At 40.9% G+C, this 21,203-nt stretch overlaps 1 protein-coding gene across 5 annotated transcripts in view; it reads left to right on the plus strand.

The window, feature by feature from the left end:
* Positions 1–21,203, plus strand: part of tanc2a (tetratricopeptide repeat, ankyrin repeat and coiled-coil containing 2a) — a 920,169-nt gene that overhangs the window by 631,119 nt on the left and 267,847 nt on the right. For all 5 annotated transcript variants that reach the window (XM_041217622.1, XM_041217623.1, XM_041217621.1 and 2 more), the window contains one exon: positions 5,845–6,108. In XM_041217622.1, the coding sequence (XP_041073556.1) occupies positions 5,845–6,108 (264 nt within the window). The remainder of the gene's footprint in view (positions 1–5,844; positions 6,109–21,203) is intronic.

A 21,203-nucleotide genomic window follows, 5' to 3' on the forward strand; every position in this document is an offset into this window, starting at 1 on the left:
GTCTGAAGGGAGGCTTACAATAGAGTTGCCCCAGATTTAGTACTGGGACCACTGCTGTTTTTCATATATATTAATGACCACAAATTTGTTGATACAAGACACAACTTTGAAATTTGTAGGTGAAAAGCAGAGATGTAGTAGACAGTGAGGAAGTGACTTCAAGAGAACATAGAGATGTGTGTAATGGGCAGATGCATGGGATTACAATTATATGGATAGACTTGAGAAGCTGGGGCTGTTCTCCTTAGAGCAGAGAAAGCCAAGAGGAAATTTGATGAGGGTATTTAAAATCATGAATGGTTTAGGTAGAATAAGCAATGAGCCACTGTTTCTAGTGGCTGAAGGGTCAATAACCAGAGGATACAGATTTAAGGTGATTGGCAAAAGAACTACAGGCAACGTTAGGAAAAGCATTTTCTACGGTACGGATGGTTAGGATTTGGAAAGCACAACTTCGACAGGTGGGGGAGACATTCAATTGTACCTGTCAAAAGAGAATTGGATAAATTCTTTAAGGAAAAGAAATTGTAGGGAGGATATGTGAAAAATATGGGGGAGTGAGACTAATTGGATTACTCTTTAAAAGAACCAGTGCAGACTTGATGGCCTGAATGGCCTCTTGTGCTGGACACTCCCACCTGTTCAGTCTTTCCCCACCTCCCCCGCAACCCCCCATTTTTCATTACATAAATGAGACTGAGTCAGATCAACAATTTGCCATAAAATCTTTGTGATTAAATAGCCTTTGTGAAACTTCTGTACAAAAGTTGGCATTCCTGTAATTGCTTGTAACCACATGAAAGTGTTTTAGAACCTTGGACGTTCTCTTTAATCAGCAGAATGCTGAGAGTTGTGTTCCTTGGTTAAATAATTTTGTGATTAAATATTCTTCAGTACTTTCCTGGCTCATTAAAAGGGAAAAAATGCATTTTTTAATCTGTTGATCCTTTTATAGAGTGCTGTAATATCTCAGCATTAGTATTGTAATCAGAAAACTTATTAACAAGATTAAACAAGATTTTTCTAGGTATAGGATTTTCCACATGCAAAAGATATTGTATTAGGAAAAGGAGTAGGCCATTCAACCTCAAATACATTTCTCTATTCAGTTGGCTCATGGCTGACCTGTTACTCTAATCTATTTACCCACCTGTGATTCATATTGATAATGTTTAAAGAGAAATTTGACTACCTAGTAATTAATGGAAAGAACTATGTCACAAGATTTCACACTTTTAAGCAAAAACAAACTTCATTTAATGTAAACAAAACTTAAATAAAGCAAATACTATTAATTTAACACCGTGGCCAGAATCTTACTTTGGCAAATGGGGACTGCTACCATCCCATCCACATGTAAAATCCAGCATGATGATGTGGGACCACGGACCCAATGCCAACGCGTTTGTTTCCCATTATACAGTAGGCTGGTGGGTGCCAAGGCTGGCAGCCCACCCACTATTTTTAAAAGGATCAGTAATGGGAAATTGAACTTGTTTAAAAAACCAGTTGACCTGAATATTACGCTGCCCGTAACCACATAATGCGGTTTCGCCATCTGCTGTGGAAAAAGTGTGAAGGAATGGGGTTATGTTCTTTGTGGGGTTCCCTATGTGCATCAGAGGCACCCTTTCCCCAAGATAATATCCCTCCCCTTTGTGCCTCATGCTTGGCCTCCAAAACCTGTCTCCTGCACACACCACCCCCCCCCCCCCCCCCCCCCCCCCCCCCCCCGAATTACCCTCTCCTGCCTCCTTAGGGTGCCTGTTTCCTTTCCACCCAAAAATCCTGGACTTACCGGTGTCCGGATGCTCCGTGACCTATTGCTCTCTTCATTGTGGGACCAGCAGCATCCACTGCTGAGTTCTGACACTGCTGGGACTTCTAGACCTGGGTGGGACTTCCTCCCGCTGAGGGGCAGAAGTCCCACTCTGCATGCTTCGGCCTTAAGCAGCGCATTATCACTGCTGTGTGGCTATTTTTATATTGGGAAAGTGAAGCGAGCAGTACCCCCCCCCCCCCCAACCCACCTCCAACCACTTGTATAATTCAACCCTATAGTTTATAACTACTTATGCTGTGAATCCATTTTTACTTTTACTTCCTGCAAGCCCTCCCACCCTGCCCCAAAAATTCCTTAATCTTACGAAGTCTTGAAGGTTCATTCACTTCCTCAGGGACCAACTCAAAAGTATGCCACAGCCCTCCAGAATTCACTTTGATTTCTCCCCAGTTTCCCATCTGGTATTAGACTTCCATAGTTCTTTCTCTCTGTGAAGATACCACTGTCTTCTTACCCTGAATTTGCTTTTTCCCCATCTGCTCCCACAGCTTATTTACAGCTCTTTCTAAGTGAACTGGTCAAGCTGACTGCCTACTCCCACAAGGCTAACTGCCTTTCACTGTGAGAATTACTGGAGATTTCTTCCTCAGGTTCCAAGCTAGGAAAATCTTCCAGCTTCTTTTCCCCCTCATGAATCCTAAGCGAGTTGCAACCTGCACAAGACCAAATCTGCAACTGCCTCCTGTGGGAAGCACCCAGATAAATTAAACAGAAGAACCTTCTAATTCCCACAGCATATCACCATAGCAATGTGGCATGCTTTGGGATATTCCAAATCAGAAATGCAGACTAATTATCTTACCCACAAAACAACTCTGATTTTGTCACCCCCATGAATAGTTTATATCTCAGAATCTCCAGAATTGCTGCGTCCATCAAGAAACCCCACATCTTTACCAACTGCTTCTAGCTTCTTTTCATCTGGGAACTACATAATCAATTTATATCTTTAATTGAGACAAGTGTAGGCTTTCTGGCTCTACCAAGAGGTCCAGAGATGAGTCATCTTTTGTTCAATTTTTTCTAACTCTAACTTTGTAAGATAAATACAGGTTACCTTTTAACTGTAATTAACCCTGGATTGTTTGATTTTCATTTACATTATGTACTCGGTTTCTTAATAAGGTTTCTGTTTATCTTATATTTAACACTTTAATTCCTAAAACCAAAAGCTACCTCAAAAATATTAATATAAATGATGAACAATATGATTATGACACTATCCCTGATACCATTATTTAATAGAATTCTCTTAATCTCAATCTTAAAAATGTAAAGTGATCTATGACTTTTTGGCGAGGGAATTTGAGTTTCCCCCTTACATATTGTATGACATATTGTATGAGCATTGATTTTACTCCTAAATGACCAAGCTGTAATTTTATGATTGTGTTCCCTTGTATGTCAGTCATGGCTCAATTGGTAGCACTCTTACAACACTCTAAAAAATAGGAACAGGAGTAGACCATTCGGCCCTTGAACCTGCTCCGCGATTCATTAAGATCATGGCTTATCATCTTGTGTTTTGATTTGCACGTTGCCATCTAACCCTGATAATCTTTGATTCCCCCGTCTAGCCAGAATCTATCTACCTCTGCCTTAAAAATATTCAATGAGCCCACCTCCACCGCTGTCTGAGGCAGAGAGCTCCAAAGTCGCAAACCCTCTGAGAGAAAAAAATTCCCCTCATCCCTGTCTGAAAAGGGCTACCCCTAATTTTAAAACAGTGCCCCCTGGTTTTGGAATCACCCACAAGAGGAAACATCCTTTCGACATCCACCTTGTCAAGGTCATTCAGGATCTTGTATACTTCAGTCAAATTACCCCTCACTCGCCTAAACTCCAGTGGAAACAAGCCTAGTCTGTCCAGCCTTTCCTCATAAGACAACCCATTCATTCCAGGTATCAATCTAGTAAACGTCCTCTGAACTGCCTCCGATGTATTTACATCCTTCCTTAAACAAGGAGACCAAAACTGCGCACAGTATTTGAGGTGTGGTCTTACCAGTGTTCTATATAACTGAAGCATAACATCCTTACTTTTGTGTTCAATCCCTCTCATAATAAAGGATAGCATTCTTTAGCCACCTTAATTACTCGCTGTACCTGCATACTAATTTTTTGTGACTTGTACTAGAACACCTAGATCCCTCTGCACCTCAGAATTATGCAGCCATTCTCCATTTAAGTAATGCTATGCTTTTCTGTTCTTCCTGCCCAAGTGAACAACTTTACATTTTCCCACATTAAACTCTATTTGCCAGATCTTTGCCCACTCACTCAACCTATCTATATCCACCTGCAACCTCCTCATGTCCTCTTCACAACACACTTTCCTATCTTTGTGTCATCTGCATTTTTAGCTACCTCATCATCTTTCCCCTCGTCTAAGTTATTGAAATAAATTGTAAGAAGTTGAGGCCCCAGCACAGACCCCTGTGGGACTCCACTCATTGCATCCTGCAAATCAGAAAAAGACCCATTTATGCATGCTCTCTGCTTTCTGCCAGTGCTAATATGTTACCTCCTATACCATGCGCTTTCATTTTCTGTAATAACCTTTGATCTGGCACCTTATCAAATGCCTTCTAGAAATCCAAGTACAGTACGTCTACAGGCTTCCATTTATTCACTGTGCATGTTACTCCTTCAAAAAACTCCAATAAATTGGTTAAACATGATTTTCCTTTCACTAAACCATGCTGACTCTTCCTGATTACCTTGAGTTCTTCCAAGTGCCCAGCTATAACCTCCTTAATGATCGATTCTAACAACTTGCCCACGACAGACGTCAAGCTAACTGGCCGAGTTTCCTGTTTTCTGTCTCCCTCCCTTCTTGAATGGAGTGTATAAATTTGCAACTTTACAGTCTGATGGAGCCTTTCCAGAACCTAGCAAATTTTGGAAAATTAACACCAGCGCATCGACTACCTTTTAGCCACCTCTTTTAAAACCCTAGGATGTAGTCCATCGGGACCCGGAGACTTGTCAGCCCGCAGTACCATTTCCGTGGTGATTTCAATTTCACCAAGTTCCTCTATCCCTTTCACCTCCTAATTTGCAGCTATAACTGGGATGTTTTTGTATCATCTATTGTGAACACAGAAGCAAAATATTTGTTCATTTCTTTCACCATTTCCTTATTATCTACTATTATTCTCCACTGTTACTCTCTAGAGGACCAACACTCACTTTACTTACTCTTTTTCTTTTTACTGTTGTTTTATTGTTTTACTCCTCCTTGCTGTTGGTTCAGCTTGGCTTCCAAGCATTTTCTTGGCATCTTTTGCTATAGAGCAAAAAGAGAAGGAACAACACTTGAGTCTGTCTGATCTTGACAGACATTTTACAGCTAATTCAGCCATGAGTAATGACCCAAAGGCACATGAATTTTAAGTGGCCCAAAGAAAGAACTTGCATTTAAAATAGAGCCTTTCATTACCTCAGGATATTCCAAAGTGATTCCAAGTCAACCAAATGCTTTTGAATTGCAGTCAGTCATGCAGCAACTGATTTGTGCACAGCAAGGTCCAACAACAGCATTGAACTAAATCACCAGATAATCTGTTGAGGGATAAATGTTGGCCAAGACGTCGCGAAAACTCCTTTGCTCTTCTTCAGAAAGTGCCACAGGAGCAGACATTGGTTTTTCTCAGTCAAAAGGTGACACCTCCAACAGTGTAGCATTTCTTCAGTGCTGCATTGAATTATCAGCTGGATTGTGTCCTCATGTCTCTGGAGTGGGGCTCGAACCCACGAGTTTCTGATTCAGAGGGGAGAGTGCTCCCCTGAGCCGAGGCTAATGAGGCGGGTTGCAAGCCGGTATTCCTGTATTTAAAAAAAAAAGAGCAAAGGTGGAAGACTAAAGAAGCTATGCATGCTAAAATCTGGACTAACAACTGCACTTAGTATTTTCAAATTGGGTTTGTTTAGAAAACTGTGCAAATTAATTTGAACAGCTCCACCGTAACAAATTTTTTCATTTTTTTTCCAATCTGCAGCAACTTTGACAAGCTATTCAGAAAATGTGGAACGTACTAAGTATGGTGGGGAAAGTAGTAAGGAATCAAGCTCCAGGACAAACGTTAAGCCATGGCATGCTCAAAAATCTGCCTTGGATTCCTGCCTGTATCGAGTGGATGAAAATATATCTGGCTCCACCTTCAGCTTGAATAAATTCCCGGAGAGAAACTTGGAGACCGTCTCATCTCAGTCTGTCCACTCCATCCCTCTGTACCTGATGCCTCGACCAAATTCTGTAGCAGGTAAGAATATAGATTTGGTGTTTGTAATAACTCATGCATAAAATTCAAGTCGTGACTATTAGTCATTTTTTGTGACTATCAGTACTCTTACTGTGTCTGCTCCATTGAGTAAAGCCCAGGAATATAAGTGTGATTTTATAAGTTGTACTCCCAGCACAGAATCTTTCCTGCCAGGAGCACAATCAGAATCCAGGGGAGATATTTAATGGAGGTAACAGGAGTCTCACCCGTCAGCTTGAGAGCCAGTGAAAGCCCTGTGTCGCTGCCGTTAGGGGAGGCCTGTCATATTAAGTGCCACCAGGCAACAGGGATCATGGTGGGTGACCCACCGAGAGCTGCCAGCCAATTAGAGGTGGGCAGCTTTATTGAAAGGCAGTGCCGCCAGAGAGGCAGTGGCTGCTGCTGGTACACCCACTGGAAGCCTAGTATTGTCGGTGGACCCCAGGGCACAGGTAAGCGATGGCGGGAGAGGGATCAGCAGCATAGGCAGAGGGTGGCTCTGAGCAAGGCTCCCCTTCCTGATGACCAGGTTCCTTGATCAGGCACTGAGTGCCTTTGAACGAGGTATGCCTGCAGGAGCCCACAAGTATCCTTACACAAGTTTACTTGTCACCTTCCCTGCATGCCGACTCCCCATCCACTCCTGGGTTAACATTCAGTTAAGTAACACCCACTTAAGGGCCTCAGTTAGCAGGGCGGATAGGCCGTCCATGGGCTTCCCCGCCAGGGATTTAATGGGGATGGAGGCGGGAATGCGGCAGGGCCCAGAACTGCCATCCTCATGCCTGATTAAATGTCTCCCTGCCACCAAACTCACCATGGGGGTGGGCATCAAATTCCACCCCAGGTGTGCATAATTCCTCTTGTAACATTGTCCCCATAGATTTCTATTCAAAGTTCACTGCATGAGATGCTCATCTTGCAGTTTTTCTGTTTTCCCTTTTTCCTAATTTATTATTTATTTTCCTGTACTTTGAAAAAGATATTCTACAATCACCAACCTGTTAGCCTGAAAATGCTAGAGGCAGTTTACTTAGCTAGGGCTCTGCTTTTGATGGTCTGTACATGGGTACAAAAGGATGTAAAAGCGTGGCCTAAAGTGATCTGTCCTGCATGTGAAGATGTGCCTCTTTTTGTGGACCCCTTTTAAACGTTTGGCTGCGATTGAAAAACCTCTTATGTAGCATTATACAGTGAGAAGCCAGATTCTATTACCAAGTACTATACCATCATGTTGCCTTAACACATTCCGGTTACTGGCCTTTGATCTATACAATTCTGCCACTACCAGGCTCATCTTGCAATTGAAAATTATATATATATATTTTGAATATGTTTACAATAATAGCTAGCAATAATTTCAGACTTTAAATCAGTTGATTTCTGATGCCCCGAAAACTGAGCTGAGTTATGACTCTGCAGCTTTGATATCTGCCTATTACCTTATATTGCTGTATTGCAGTGAATGATTACCTCAATGTCAAAAGTACAAAACTTTCATATATATGATCAAAGATGAAATGGTGTTGATTGGATAATGATGTACTTTAAAGTTTGGGTTATAGCTATTTAAAGATTGTTGAAAAATAAATTATTGATTGGAATGTAATTTTAGAATGGAGTGTGGTTCATGGATATAAATGTTGCCTTCCTTCTTAAAATTCTTTTATGGGATGTGGGCGTTGCTGGCTAGGCAGCATTTATTCTTCATCCCTAATTGCCCTTGAGAAGGTGATGGTGAGTTGTCTTCTTGAACCGCTGCAGACCACATGGTGTAGGTACACCCACAGTGCTGTTAGGGAGGGAGTTCCAGGATTTTGACCTAGCGACTGTGGAGGAACGGCAATATATTTCCAAGTCAGGATGGTAAGTGGCTTGGAGGGGATCTTCCAGGTAGTGGTGTTCCTATCTACTTGCTGCCCTTGTGCTTCTAGATGGTAGTGTTTGTGGATTTGGAAGGTGCTGCCTGAGGACCTTGGTGAGTTTCTGCAGTGCATCTTGGAGGTGGTACTAACTGCTGCCATTGTTTGTCACTGGTGGAGGGAACGAATGTTTGTGGAAGGGGTGCCAATCAAGCAGGCTGCCTTGTCCTGGATGGTGTCGAACTTCTTGCGTTGTTGGAGCTGCACTCATCCAGGCAAGTGGAGAGTATTCTGTCACACTCCTGACTTGTGCCTTGTAGATGGTGGACAGGCTTCGGGAAGTCAGGAGGTGAGTTACTCACTGCAGGATTCCTAGCCTCTGACCTGCTCTTGTAGCCACAGTATTTATATGGCTCGTGCAGTTCAGTTTCTGGTCAATGGTAACCCACAGAATGTTGATATTGGGGGATTCTGTGAGGCTAATGCCATTGAATGTAAAGGGGCAATGTTTAGATTCTCTCTTGTTGAGGATGGTGATTGCCTGGCACTTGTGCAGCATGAATATTACTTGCCACTTGTCAGCCCAAGCCTGGATATTGCCAGGTCTTGCTGCATTTGGACATGGACTGCTTCAGTTTCTGAGGAGTCATGAATGATGCTGTACATTGTGCAATCATCAGGGAAGATCCCCTCTTCTGACCTTATGATGGAAGGAAGGTCATTGATGAAGCAGCTGAAGATGAGTGGGCCTGGTGACACTACCCTCGATCATCAGTAAAGTGATGGAAGAGGCCATCAACAGTGCTATAACCCCAGTGAGGAACTCTTGCAGTGATGCCTGGAACTGAGATGGTTGACTTCCAACAACCACAACCATCTTCCTTTGCACTCTGTATGACTCCAGCCAGCAGAGTTTCCCCTCTGATTCTCCAGTTTTGCTAGGGCTCCTTGATGCCACACTCGGTCAAATGCTCCCTTGATGTCAAGGGGAGTCACTCTCACCTCACCTCTGGAGTTCAATTCTTTTGTTCATGTTTGAACCAAGGCTGTAATGAGGTCAGAAGCTGAGTGACCCTGGCAGAACCCAAACTCAGCGTCAGTCAGCAGGTTATTGCGAAGCAAATGCTGCTTGAAAGCACTGTTGATGGCCTCTTCCATCACTTTACTGATGATCGAGAGTAGACTGACGGGGTGGTAATTGGCTGGGTTGGATTTGTCCTCCTTTTTGTGTACAGGACATGCCTGGACAATTTTCCACACAGCCGGGTAGATGCCAGTGTTGTAGCTGTACTGGAACATCTTGGCTAAGGGTGTGGCAAGTTCTGGAGCACAAGTCTTCAGTACGATTGCTGGAATATTGTCAGGGCTCAGCCTTTGCAGAATCCAATGACTTCAACCATTTCTTGATGTCACATGAAGTGAATCGACTTGGCCGAAGATTGGCATCTATGATGCTGGGGACCTCCGGAAGGGGCCGAGATGGATCATCCACTCGGTACCTCTGGCTGAAGATTGTTGCGAACGCTTCAGCCATATCTTTTGCACTGATGCGCTGAGCTCCTCCATAATTGAGGATGGGGATATTTGTGGAGCCTCCTCCTCCAGTGAGTTGTTTATTTGTCCACCACCAATCACAACTGGATCTGGCAGGACTGCAGAGCTTAGGCCTGCTCCGTTGGTTATGGAATCGCTTGGCTCTGTCTATCACTTGCTGCTTGTGCTGCACCAAGTTGACAGCTCATTTTTAGGTATGCCTGGGTCTGCTCCTGCCATGCCCTCATACACACTTCATTGACCTAAGGTTGATCCCCTAGCTTGGTGGTAATGGTAGAATGGGGGATATGCTGGGCCATTAAGTTACAGATTGTGTTTGAGTCCAGTTCTGCTTCTGTTGATGGCCCACAGTGCCCCATGGATGTCCAGGCCTGTTCAAAATCTATCCCATTTAGCACGGTGGTAGTACCACACAACATGTTGGTGAGTGTCTTCAGTGTGAAGAAGGGACTTAGTCTCCACAAGGACTGTGCGGTGGTCATTCCCACCAATACTGTCATGGACAGATGCATCTGCGGCAGGTAGATTGGTGAAGATGAGGTCAAGTATGTTTTTGCCACTTGTTGGTTCCCTCACCACCTGCTGCAGACCCAGTGTAGCAGCCATGTCGTTTAGGGCTCGGTCTGTGGTGGTGCTGCTGAGTCACTATTGGGTGGGGGACTTCAATGTCCATCACCAGGTAGACCCTGTGCCCTTGCCACCCTCAATGCTTCCTCCAAGTAGTGTTTAACATGGAGGAACACTGATTCATCAGCTGAGGGGAGGCGGGGTGGCACATGGTAATCAGCAGGCGTTTTCCTTGCCCATGTTTGACCTGATACCATGACACTTCATGGGATCTGGAGTCAAAGTTGAAGACTCCCAGGGCAACTCCGTCCCGATTGTATACCATTGTGCCACCACCTCTGCTGGGTCTGTCCTGCCAGTGGGACAGTGGGTCTTTGGATTACCAGTCTAGTGATAATACCACTACGCCACCGCCTCCCGCTTCACACGAGATGCTAAATAAGCTATAATACAAAGTATTGGATATTTCCTATAGGTATTCATTATGAATGTTTAATGTAATTTTCTGTATATTTATAATAGGAACTCAATTCCAATGTTAATTTATTAGGTTCCATTGTTTCATATTCATGTTGAATTTTAGAATTTACTAGAACACTGACGTTTAAGATATGGTGTTGCACTTTACAATGTGCTGCCTGACAACACAGTTACAGGCCTTTCAAATATACCTCTTTGAACATTGACGTTAGTTAAACATTAATAGAAATAACAAACTTTGAATTAATACGTAATAACTAAAAGGTTTATGATATATATACAAAATATAATTTTTGTCAGTTTTTGAGTTATAAATTCTTTTTGTTAACCTCAGCAGTTGCTTGCTCCAAGTGATCTATGTTACTGTTAGTTGTCACAACCATCAAAATTGACAAAGCAAACTGAATTGATAAATTTCAACTTTAAGCTATCTTTTTAGTTTTTTCTTTTGGGAGTTATAGAAGTTCAATTATTCTCCTGAAATTGCAGGGTTTCTTTGTGATCTCCTTGTCTAGTTTCCAAGCTTGCTTACCATTTTCTTTCTGCAATGGTTAATGTTATAGGGGAAACTATTTTTCTCTTTGATTGCTTCTGTTTGTGTTCCAGTTGGAAGATATTAATCAAAGTACTTGGATGCCAAATACTGCTCTTTTAATCAGACAGTCCACCAGCTAGCTTGGCTATAGAATGCCTCCTGAAACCTTGTCGAGGTTACACATCAACAACTGTCTGAAAAAATAGTTTACTTTGAGTAGTGCTTTAGAAAACGGATGCGCAGATTGACAACCTTTAAGCAATAGGAGATTTTCCAAAAAGAGGTCATTTTCAGCGTCTTAATGTGCGAAACCTCACAAGATAAAGCTTAATTTTTGACATTTAGAACAGTAGCAAAGCATATTTTTAAGATTGAAATTATAACCATCAGAAGTTATTCACTTCTGAATTATTTAAAACAAAACTTAGTCAAAATTCTGTGGGCAATTGAACAGCAAAACTACAGAACATGGAGTTAATGGACTTTTCAATGTACTGCGGGCAGAGTGATTCCAGAGGAGGAAGGAATTGAGGTTTTCAGGTAGTTTTAAAAACAATTCGTGCAGAGCACACTGGTCTCAGGAACATATGTTGGAGAATTGTAGTTGTAAGTAAATGAGAGAAATATAGCTTCTTTTTGGGTTTAGCTAACCTGACCATTAAGTCTAGATATAATTGTTTTTAGATGAGGGCTGCATCTAAAATCCTTTTGAAACCTTATAGATACAAGTATTGAATATATTCTTTGTAAGATTTTGCCCCAAATTTCTATAATTTACAAGATAGAGGTGTTTGCATTCAGCTATAATGAAGAAAAATGCTAAAAGTATGTTAAAAATGTTTAAGCTATGTATAATGTAATTTGTTGCTAAAACATTGGAAATTAGTGGGCGCTACAAGAAAAAATTGTTTCTTTGTAAGGCAACCTGACATGCAATTTGAATATTTGCAAATATGTTTACTGTCTTCAAATTTTTCTTGACAAGAATATGAACAATTGTATAGTAGGTCTGTGCGGGCACGCTAACTCTCGGTATGCAAGTGAACCAATATGTTGTATCATAAGTTGTTGAGTGTGGCTTTCGATTCACGATTTCCCAGGATGCATGTCCCCAGTCTTATTCAAAGCAGCACAGAAAAACAGACAAGTGTATCCTCCACAGGGAGGGATGATTTAAGCAAGGTACTCTAATGGACTTTAGGCAACTTATTGTAGGAAAGCAGTAACAAAACTCAAAGAAAAAAAAGCTTGTATCAATGTTCTTTATGGTTAGGTATATATGGCACAAGAGAACCCATGAAGAGAAATTATTTTATTTCAAATGCTGTTTTTTTTAAATTCATTTTTGAGTGAAGAATTAAATAGTTGGCACTCTGAAATGCAGTGAAGCACCCTTAATTTTTGAGCAAGTGGGAAAGATTAGACCTTAATGGAAATTGGATCACGATTTTGTTGATTTTGGTGCAATATTAGAGAAAAGTCCTGTCAAAGCACATTCAAGTTTGGTTTATTCTTTAAACTCAGCAGGTGTAGAATGTTCTTGTCTTCCATTGAAATGTAGAGCTGAATGGCCTCAGAACATTCTAGTCTGATGGGGGTCAGCAGCTCTTTTCTCATTTTTTTAATATTTGACCACAAATTATAGATTACCGAATACAATATAAAAATGTTCTTAAAAAATCTTCCTCCTGTATTTTGGTCATCAAGGTCACGATTGCAAAGAGGCGCATGACAACAACAGGAGATTGAGATTACTGCAGATTTTTCTCCAATCAGCCTGGGCTCTGCTCACTCCAGCTGACATGGTAGACTCTGCAGCATGTAGTCATAAATCAATGCAGTTGTTACCATGATGCCACATATTGATCCTTAGTCATGTTGCTGTTTGCAAGAAATTGTAACTTAGGACAAGTACTTTGCTAAAATTTATACAAATATCAATTCTTAAAAGCTATTTAGATATCACTACTGTTTTGCAGTATCGCTCAATTTACTATTTCCTGAAGAGATCAAGACCCTGTAGTTTGTCACAAGTCTTCTGGGCCACACATCAACTGTTACTGAAATATTTTCCTATACTTCCACCTTTATTGATTTCAACCAAGCAGTGGGAGTTGCAAAGGAAGCTACTAACTTTTACTGATAACTTGGTAGCATTGACAAAAAGGAAGTGACAGATGGAGTTTAATGCCAGTAAATAAACGTGAGGCATCATATTTTAGTGAAAACAAAAGAGTACTTGGGGAAAATCTGCGTGTTGTGCAAGAGGAGAGTGATGTGGGACTTACGTTCACATTTAAAAGCAACTTCAAATGGATAAGACCATTAAAAAAAAAATACAAATGGATTACTGGACTTTATGGCAAGGGGTATAGAATATAAAGCCAGGATATAGGGATGAATTTATATAAAAATCCAGTAGGACCACAATTGGAGTGTAGTTTTGGGCTCACTACGTACAGGAAGAATGTTGAGATAAAACATACAGCGTACAAGCAAATACAAAGGACAAATTGAAACATTGTACTTATTAGAATAGAGGGGATTGAGGTGCTTAAAACTATAAAAGGATGGAAAGAGCTGTTTCCAGTGGTTGATATGTCTGGAGCAAAAGAATATAGCTATAAGATCAAATTTAAGAGATTGAGAACAAAGGGCATGTTTGCCTTGTGAAACTGCGAAATGCATTCCTAGGATCGGGGAGACCAAGTCAATATATTGAAATATGTTAATCGCAGGTTCTAAAGGGAATTAAGGGATATGGGAAGAGGGCAGGTACATATGATTAGCTTTGTTGTTCATTCATAGGATAAACATGACCATGGACTGGTTGGGCTAAACTTCCTGTTTGGGTTTTTAATTGCTGTGTAATCCTGTTAGCATCATCACAAGATAACCACTTGCTGTAACATTTACTGACCATTTTAAATTGACTTAGAAAACATTTATGATTGCACAATTCTGGTGATACTTAACCACTGTACTTTCAATTTCATATTTTGGTGCTCTGTTGCTGTATCACTATTTTTCCTGGTTTTTCCCATTATTCTGATTGCTAGCTAAAGCATTATAATTGGCAGTTTGTGAATGACTGCTAAATTTCTTTCAGAGGAGCAGGAAAAAATATTTGTTCAAATAACATAGGACCTTCTCGTTCATATATATTGAAAGTGCCGTAGAAAAGCAAATTCATTCAATTGTGAAGGTGATCTGTAATTCATGTGGTACATTTCATGCAATATTTTCTGGAGTATCAGAAATATTTTAACACCTGCGACTGATAAAGATAATTATCTAATTGTGGCTCACACGGCTTCACAAATGAGCAGAGCTCAAATAGTTCATAATCTTAAAGTAACAGACTTAAAAGGAGTGAAATTGGGCTTAGTAGGGTGCTCCCCTTAGCATTCCAAAATGGCTTCCGTAGCACAGCATAAATTCCAAGTCAGGATTGTGTGTGGCTTAGAGGGGAACTTGCAGGTGGTGGTGTCCCCATGTGTCTGCTACCCTTGTTATTCTAGGTGGCAGAGGTCACGGGTTTGTTCTAAGGTGCTGTCAGAAGAGACTTGGCGCATTGCTGCAGTGCGTCTTCCATGTGGTGTAACTGCTGCCACTGTGTATGAGTGGTAGAGGAAGTGAATATTTAAAGTGATGGATTGGGTGCCAATCAAGTGGGCTACTTTGTTCTGGGTGGTGTCGAGCTTCTTGAATATTGTTGAAGCTGTACTCATCTTCTTCAGTGTTGTATTTATTTGCAGTAGTTTCAGCCATGGCCTCAACAATGGCTCTACCCATAATGACAAGAACCATCTACTCCATGGGCTTCGGACATGCCGGTCTACCTCACTGCTTCAGGCCAGTTTCTGCTGCCTCTGGTTGTGTGGCACCTTCTCCTGTAAGAGAAGGGAAGTGTATCAGTGAGTAATGTGCAACCTGTTTGGATAGTTGAATAGCTGTGGAGTAATAGGAGCCAGGCTTGTAACAGTGCTAAATATGTAAAAGTCTTAATTGTTAGAGATGTGGGTATGGTGAATTGAACCCTAGCTGAGGCCTGTGATAGAGTTGGCAGAATCTGGCATTTGAAGGTGTATTCATTGACCTTGCCAACTCGTGAGGTCATTAAACAACTTCTGACACCGAACTCACTTCCTTGGAGTTAAACACCTGGCATTGACCTCCGTAAATATCTTATCACCACTGCTTGATCATTATATGTCTGCAGTGCATCCTGTTTCCCTGTAGATCCAGGACATTTCTCCATTTTTCCACTCCCTTCACCAAGACCTCCAGTGCAGCATCAGAAAACTTTGGTGCCCTCTGTTCCATGGCCAGCCATTGTTCATTGTTGCACAGCTCTATCTCAATGATCTCAGCACCTCCAGCAGGCACAGTGCACCTTCCCTTAAGTGATGCCAGGAAGTAATGATAATGGGTCCCCTGAACAGTAAGCACAGTTAGTATTAACTGCTCCCAGATACCAACATAATGAGGAGGCAACATATTGGCTGGTTTACTGACTCTGTTATACTGATGCCCATTTTGGGGGATTATCCAATTTAACTCACTGCATGCACTAATTCTTTATTGTATAGTGATGTTGTTCAATTTTGGATCAAGATATTTTGAGTTAGCATTAAATGCAAGAAGACCTTCATGGATAACTACCCATGTGCCTTCAGTTAAAGCACACCACCAACCGGGGTTCAACCTCAGGTGCAGCTACAGAGAGCGCAGATCTTCACCCATTTTGTTAATATCTGTTACCCTACACCCTTTGCCTGCCCCAAATCTCACCTTTTTCTACATTCACTTGTTGGTTTTCAGATTGGAGCCACTGGCAATCAGAGCAGGACATCTGAATGACTTTCTTTATCACCTTTCCAGGGAGCAGAACCCAATAGTAGCACCCCAATTACTGTCCAAGCTGAAGCATGTCCCTTACACATGCCTCAATATTTTTTTTATTTGGATCTGAAAAGCAACATTATTATTTTGATAATCTGAAACAGCCAAGTATCACAGCATGCTTGACATGTTTAACACTTTACGAACTGTTCAACTTTATAAAAGCTGTATTGTTTCGGCATATTTAGATATTTCCCACACTTTGTCCGATAAAAATACTTCAAGAAATAAAACAAGCAGATCCCAGAGGTTGTGTAGCCCTTAATTTATAAAGCAGTGTATAATGTTGCAGTAATTTTGCTAGGAGAGCTAGTTGGCTCAGTTGGCTAGATGGTTAGCGTGTGGATCAGATTAGCGGCAATTACGTCGTTCTTCTGTTCTATGTAAATATATTTGAAGATAAAACTATGTACAGATAGATTTACTAGGAGGCTAAGTGTAGTACCTCTGATCTCTACCATGCTGCTTGCTGACTGCCTACAAATCATGAGGTTTATATATCATATCTTGTTGAGGTTTCAAATGATTGACAGTAATTTAAGATATGCCCCTTATGCGCACCATATAACATCCCCTTTTTTTTCCTAACTAAAGTTTTACCCTTAAAGAATCAAGCTATTTACATCACAACAAAACAAGTTCTGGCTGAGGTTGACTTGGGGCCTGCCTACTCGCCTTACCCATATTAAAGAAAAATCACGGCGTTTTGCAATGGTTCAGCGAATAATCGCCAAGGACCTGCCTTCAGGCAGAGAACTTGAGGAAGAAGCAGTATTTTGCTAGTGATGTACAATAATTGTCTTTAGTGGGTTAAATACTGTTGTCAATATGGGTCTCAATACTAGGGCCACTGTTTGTTGTAACTGAATAAGTCCAATTCCATTTTTTTAACCTGAGACACTGGTACCTCCATGATGTTTCGCAACCCACATTGCACAATTCTGCCTATGATTATATTGAATGGCGGAGCGGGCATGAGGTCTGTTCCTGCTCCTATTTCTTACGTTCTTATGTCCATTTTTGCAATAGAGGCTCAAACCAGCCTAGGCCATAATTTACCTTTCCAAACTGCAGAAGGTTCATTTCAGATCACTTTCTAATGCCAGGGTTCTACTCGATTTGTATCAAATATTTACATCTGGATTGTCTCCTTCACCCACTTTAACAGCTAAGCAGTAGTAAATGTGAAACAGCTGTTGTCTGACGAATTGCATTCCTGCTGTACAAGTCTATGTAGTCATCAGCCACAATCCTTTTCTGGTTTTCATATCTGTGTGGGGGCGGGGGGGAAAACTATCTGCTTTCATCCCTTGGTTTAATCCGTTATAAGTGATGTCCTTTGGTCTATAATTTTGTTGCTGATTTTGTTTTAGATTTGTCTTCCTGCTTGCACCATTCGATTCTGTTATTTTCCTCTTCAAGGCAGATGCCTACATTAAACCGTTGTAAGTTGCTGCTGTTCAGCATGGCTTGTTACGTCGTTCTTCTGTTCTATGTAAATATATTTGAAGATAAAACTATGTACAGATAGATTTACTAGGAGGCTAAGTGTAGTACCTCTGATCTCTACCATGCTGCTTGCTGACTGCCTACAAATCATGAGGTTTATATATCATATCTTGTTGAGGTTTCAAATGATTGACAGTAATTTAAGATATGCCCCTTATGCGCACCATATAACATCCCCTTTTTTTTCCTAACTAAAGTTTTACCCTTAAAGAATCAAGCTATTGACATCACAACAAAACAAGTTAGCATTTTGTCTGAATGTACTTTGACATAAAACAATACATTTACAAGTTTTGAACCGTTTTGGCGGTTTGTTTATCTGTCCAGATTTAGTTATTGTGATCTTTGTTGGAGGCTGCTGTAAGTTTTCAGAATGCTGGTTAGGGTTGCTTTGTGCTGCGTCTCAGATCATGTCCTAGTCACAACAGGATTATTCTGTGTTTCTAATTGTTCTGACTTGGCAGCTGTTTCATTGCATTGTTATGTCATTTGACGTTCGTACTTGATACAGTCTTGGGTCTGGGCATATGCTGGTGATTTCTGCTGGATTCCATGTGCCATCAGTTGGATGTTGTACTCAAACTTTTTGTCCAATGTTCAGGTTGGTAGTTAGTTACCTGCATGCCAGTCAAGGGCATCTTTTATCTTCCCCTGTTTATCAAGTAGTACGTCCAATGCTCCTGGGAGCATCAATGAGTGATGTCTGGGGAGGTTGTACACACTTGCCTGTCAAATAGCGATTCTGCATTGGTTCCACAGTGTGATGTGTCCATGTTCAGAATTGTGCTACACAGACTGTTGGTTGATGATCTGCATTGCAGAATTAGATGATCTTCTCCCACTATAAGCATAGGGCTTCTGATGGTGCTCCTTGTGGTATGTGGTCCTCCTCATTATCTCGACGTTGCCATGGATGGTGACCAAGGACAAGTCCTTGCACGCCACTAGGCCCGCGAGCACTGGACCTGTGGTGTCCACAACACAAAATATCTTGGGTGACCAGGGTGAATTTTTGTAGCAACACTTAACTATAATGGATTCCAGTGACGGAATCTCTGAGTCATTGTATGTAGTGAGTTTGGTATTGGTTGGTCAAATCATTGCTTATCACTTCTGAAAGTACATACATTTCAGTGTGCAAAGTGTAATGATGATTGAACCTGTACTGGTATCCAGTTTTGCATTTACATTAAGCTGGCCCTGCAATTGTGGGCATATAATCTGGACAGTAGAAGAGGCTTCTGTTGGTACCACTGTGCCAATACATTCTTTGATGCTCACCATTAAGCTCTCCTAGATTTGAACGATCTTACCGGAACCTAATACCTGCTGGCTGGAGTAAGGTGTGATCCCAGAACAAATGTACAAATCTGCAAAATCCTTGCATACAGTGAAGCTTGGTAGTTGTTTCACTTTCACAGCAGCTATTTTCTTCTACTGCATGCGAAGGGTTGAGACTTGTACATTTTGGTTTTGAATCTTCAAAAACTGTGATCTCACCGCTGGCACCATGTTAATCTTTTCTTCTGTTCGACATAAGCAAACCAATCATATACAAAGCTTGGTGAGACAGTAATGTGGGTTCTTTATTTGATGACAAGCCTATATACAGATAGATTTGCTAAGAGGCTAAGTATAGTACATCTCATCTCTACTCTCCTGCTTGACGACTGCCTACAAGTCATGGGATTAATACATCACATCCTGTTGAGGTATTTAGTGATTGGTAATGTAAGATATGCACCCTTAAAGGTGCATGCACATTTTATCACAAGACAACATGGACAAAACTGGGGATACTGTGTCTGTGAATTGACAAATGTGAAATTAAAACTGAGTTTATTTTTAAAGAAACATCCACATGGGACTCCCTTTCTAGACTTGGACTTTTTTAAGTTGTACAATATAAATACTGTTCAGTCATTTTATTTGCACATTGGGAAGCGTGAAACTTGTTTGTGCTTAACATTGACAGCCTTGCATGGGCGTAATTGAGAGCTTGAAGTACTGCTGAATCTCTCGTAAACATGTCTGCAGTTTTGTAGGCAAAAAGAAGAATATATACAGTGCCTGAAATATCAACTAGAGGAGTCTTGGACTGTTACTGCAATACTCTTGCATGATGCATCTAGGGATGCGCAATAAATTCTGGCCCAGCCAGCGAAGCCCACATCCTGTGAATGAATTTTTTAACAAAATCTTGCAGCCAGCCTCCCAACTGTTTTAGGAAGGATAATATGGATGGAATGCAACCAGTGCTGGTACAGGAGATCTGGCAACCAATTGATGTAAAGAAAATATCATTTTTTCCAATATTACTATGGGATACTTGAAGCAGTCTTGTGGGGGCTGTGTGTATTTCTGTGTGTGCATGTGACTGATTTAATTAAACCAAAGACACTCATACTGAAAGGTTTACATCACCAAAAGATTTAGGCGTAAAAGCAGGCATTTTGAAGTGGAAGTGGACAAGCTAAGATGGATGTAAATAATTACAACATGAATAGGAATTGGCATTAGGAGATAAATGAGGAGTTGAACTTTTAAATTGAATTTCAAAGAAAGAAAAAAAGAGGTTTTACAACTGGCAAAGATCATAAATTAATAAAGCAAAGCTATTAAGTTTGTTTCCTGGAGGAGTGGCCATCATGAAAAAAACATGAAAGGTTTTTTATATTCTGGGAAAGGTAACTTCCAAAGAAAGTTAAGAACAATGGGTTTAAAGATGAAAAAGGAAAAAACATACTTAAGGATTGAAAGCTATATGATGTGTGGCCGTATGAGATCTTGAAGAGTGTGCTGTGCGAAGACAGATCTGTGAAGGAAGCAGCCTCTAGCCACCCCAGAGAAGTGTCTGGTTGTTCCAGAAAGCAAGATTTTGTTACAAACCTTGGATTTCCACTGTCAGGTTAGAGGGAGAAAGAATCCCTGTGAGATACCTCCCCTTTAGCAACAGTGGGTGTCTTGCAGTAATATTACTGGATGATTTATAGAGTAAGAATATATAGGGACTATTGCCTGGAAAGTGTGTTTAGTTGTGAGTCTAACCAAGTAAAAATATTTTAGGAAATGTTGTAAGATTAATTTTATCTCTATAACTGTATTCTTGTGTGTTTAAGTTTTCTTTTCTTTTGTTAATAAATATTTGAATTTAATATTTAAAATATCCAAAAGTGATAGTTGGATCTTTACTTCTGACTTCAGTACACATACCTTTTTGTAATAAAAATACAAATTGTAAATCATGGTGATAGCTTGATCAAGTTTCCCTTTGAGATTTGGTCAGCACAGCAATTACCACCTGTCATATTGTAACACTGGGCACATCAGGAAAAATCTGGGGTGTAAGAAAGCGAAATTACAATGAAGGATGATTTCTTTAATATAGGTATCAAGATGAAAGGACAAGAGCTATAACACAAGAAACCACTCAAGTTGAAAATAATGAAGGAAATGTTGAGGCGACTCAGAAAATAGTGATTGGGTAACACCAAATGTACCTTTTAAAAGTCTGAACATTGCAAGACGAAGGGAAAACTTGAGGAATTCCAAGATCTCCAAAGTTTTGACTTACTCAGCAAGAGTTTAGAGTAAGAAACTTAACTGACCTCAGGCGGGGCTGCTTTGAAGAGCTGCAATTTTTTTTGCATGGCAGCCTCCTGTCTTGTAAGATTATGGTCCGT

Source organism: Carcharodon carcharias, chromosome 23 (assembly GCF_017639515.1).
Source record: "Carcharodon carcharias isolate sCarCar2 chromosome 23, sCarCar2.pri, whole genome shotgun sequence".
In the NCBI taxonomy this organism is placed as follows: domain Eukaryota; kingdom Metazoa; phylum Chordata; class Chondrichthyes; order Lamniformes; family Lamnidae; genus Carcharodon; species Carcharodon carcharias.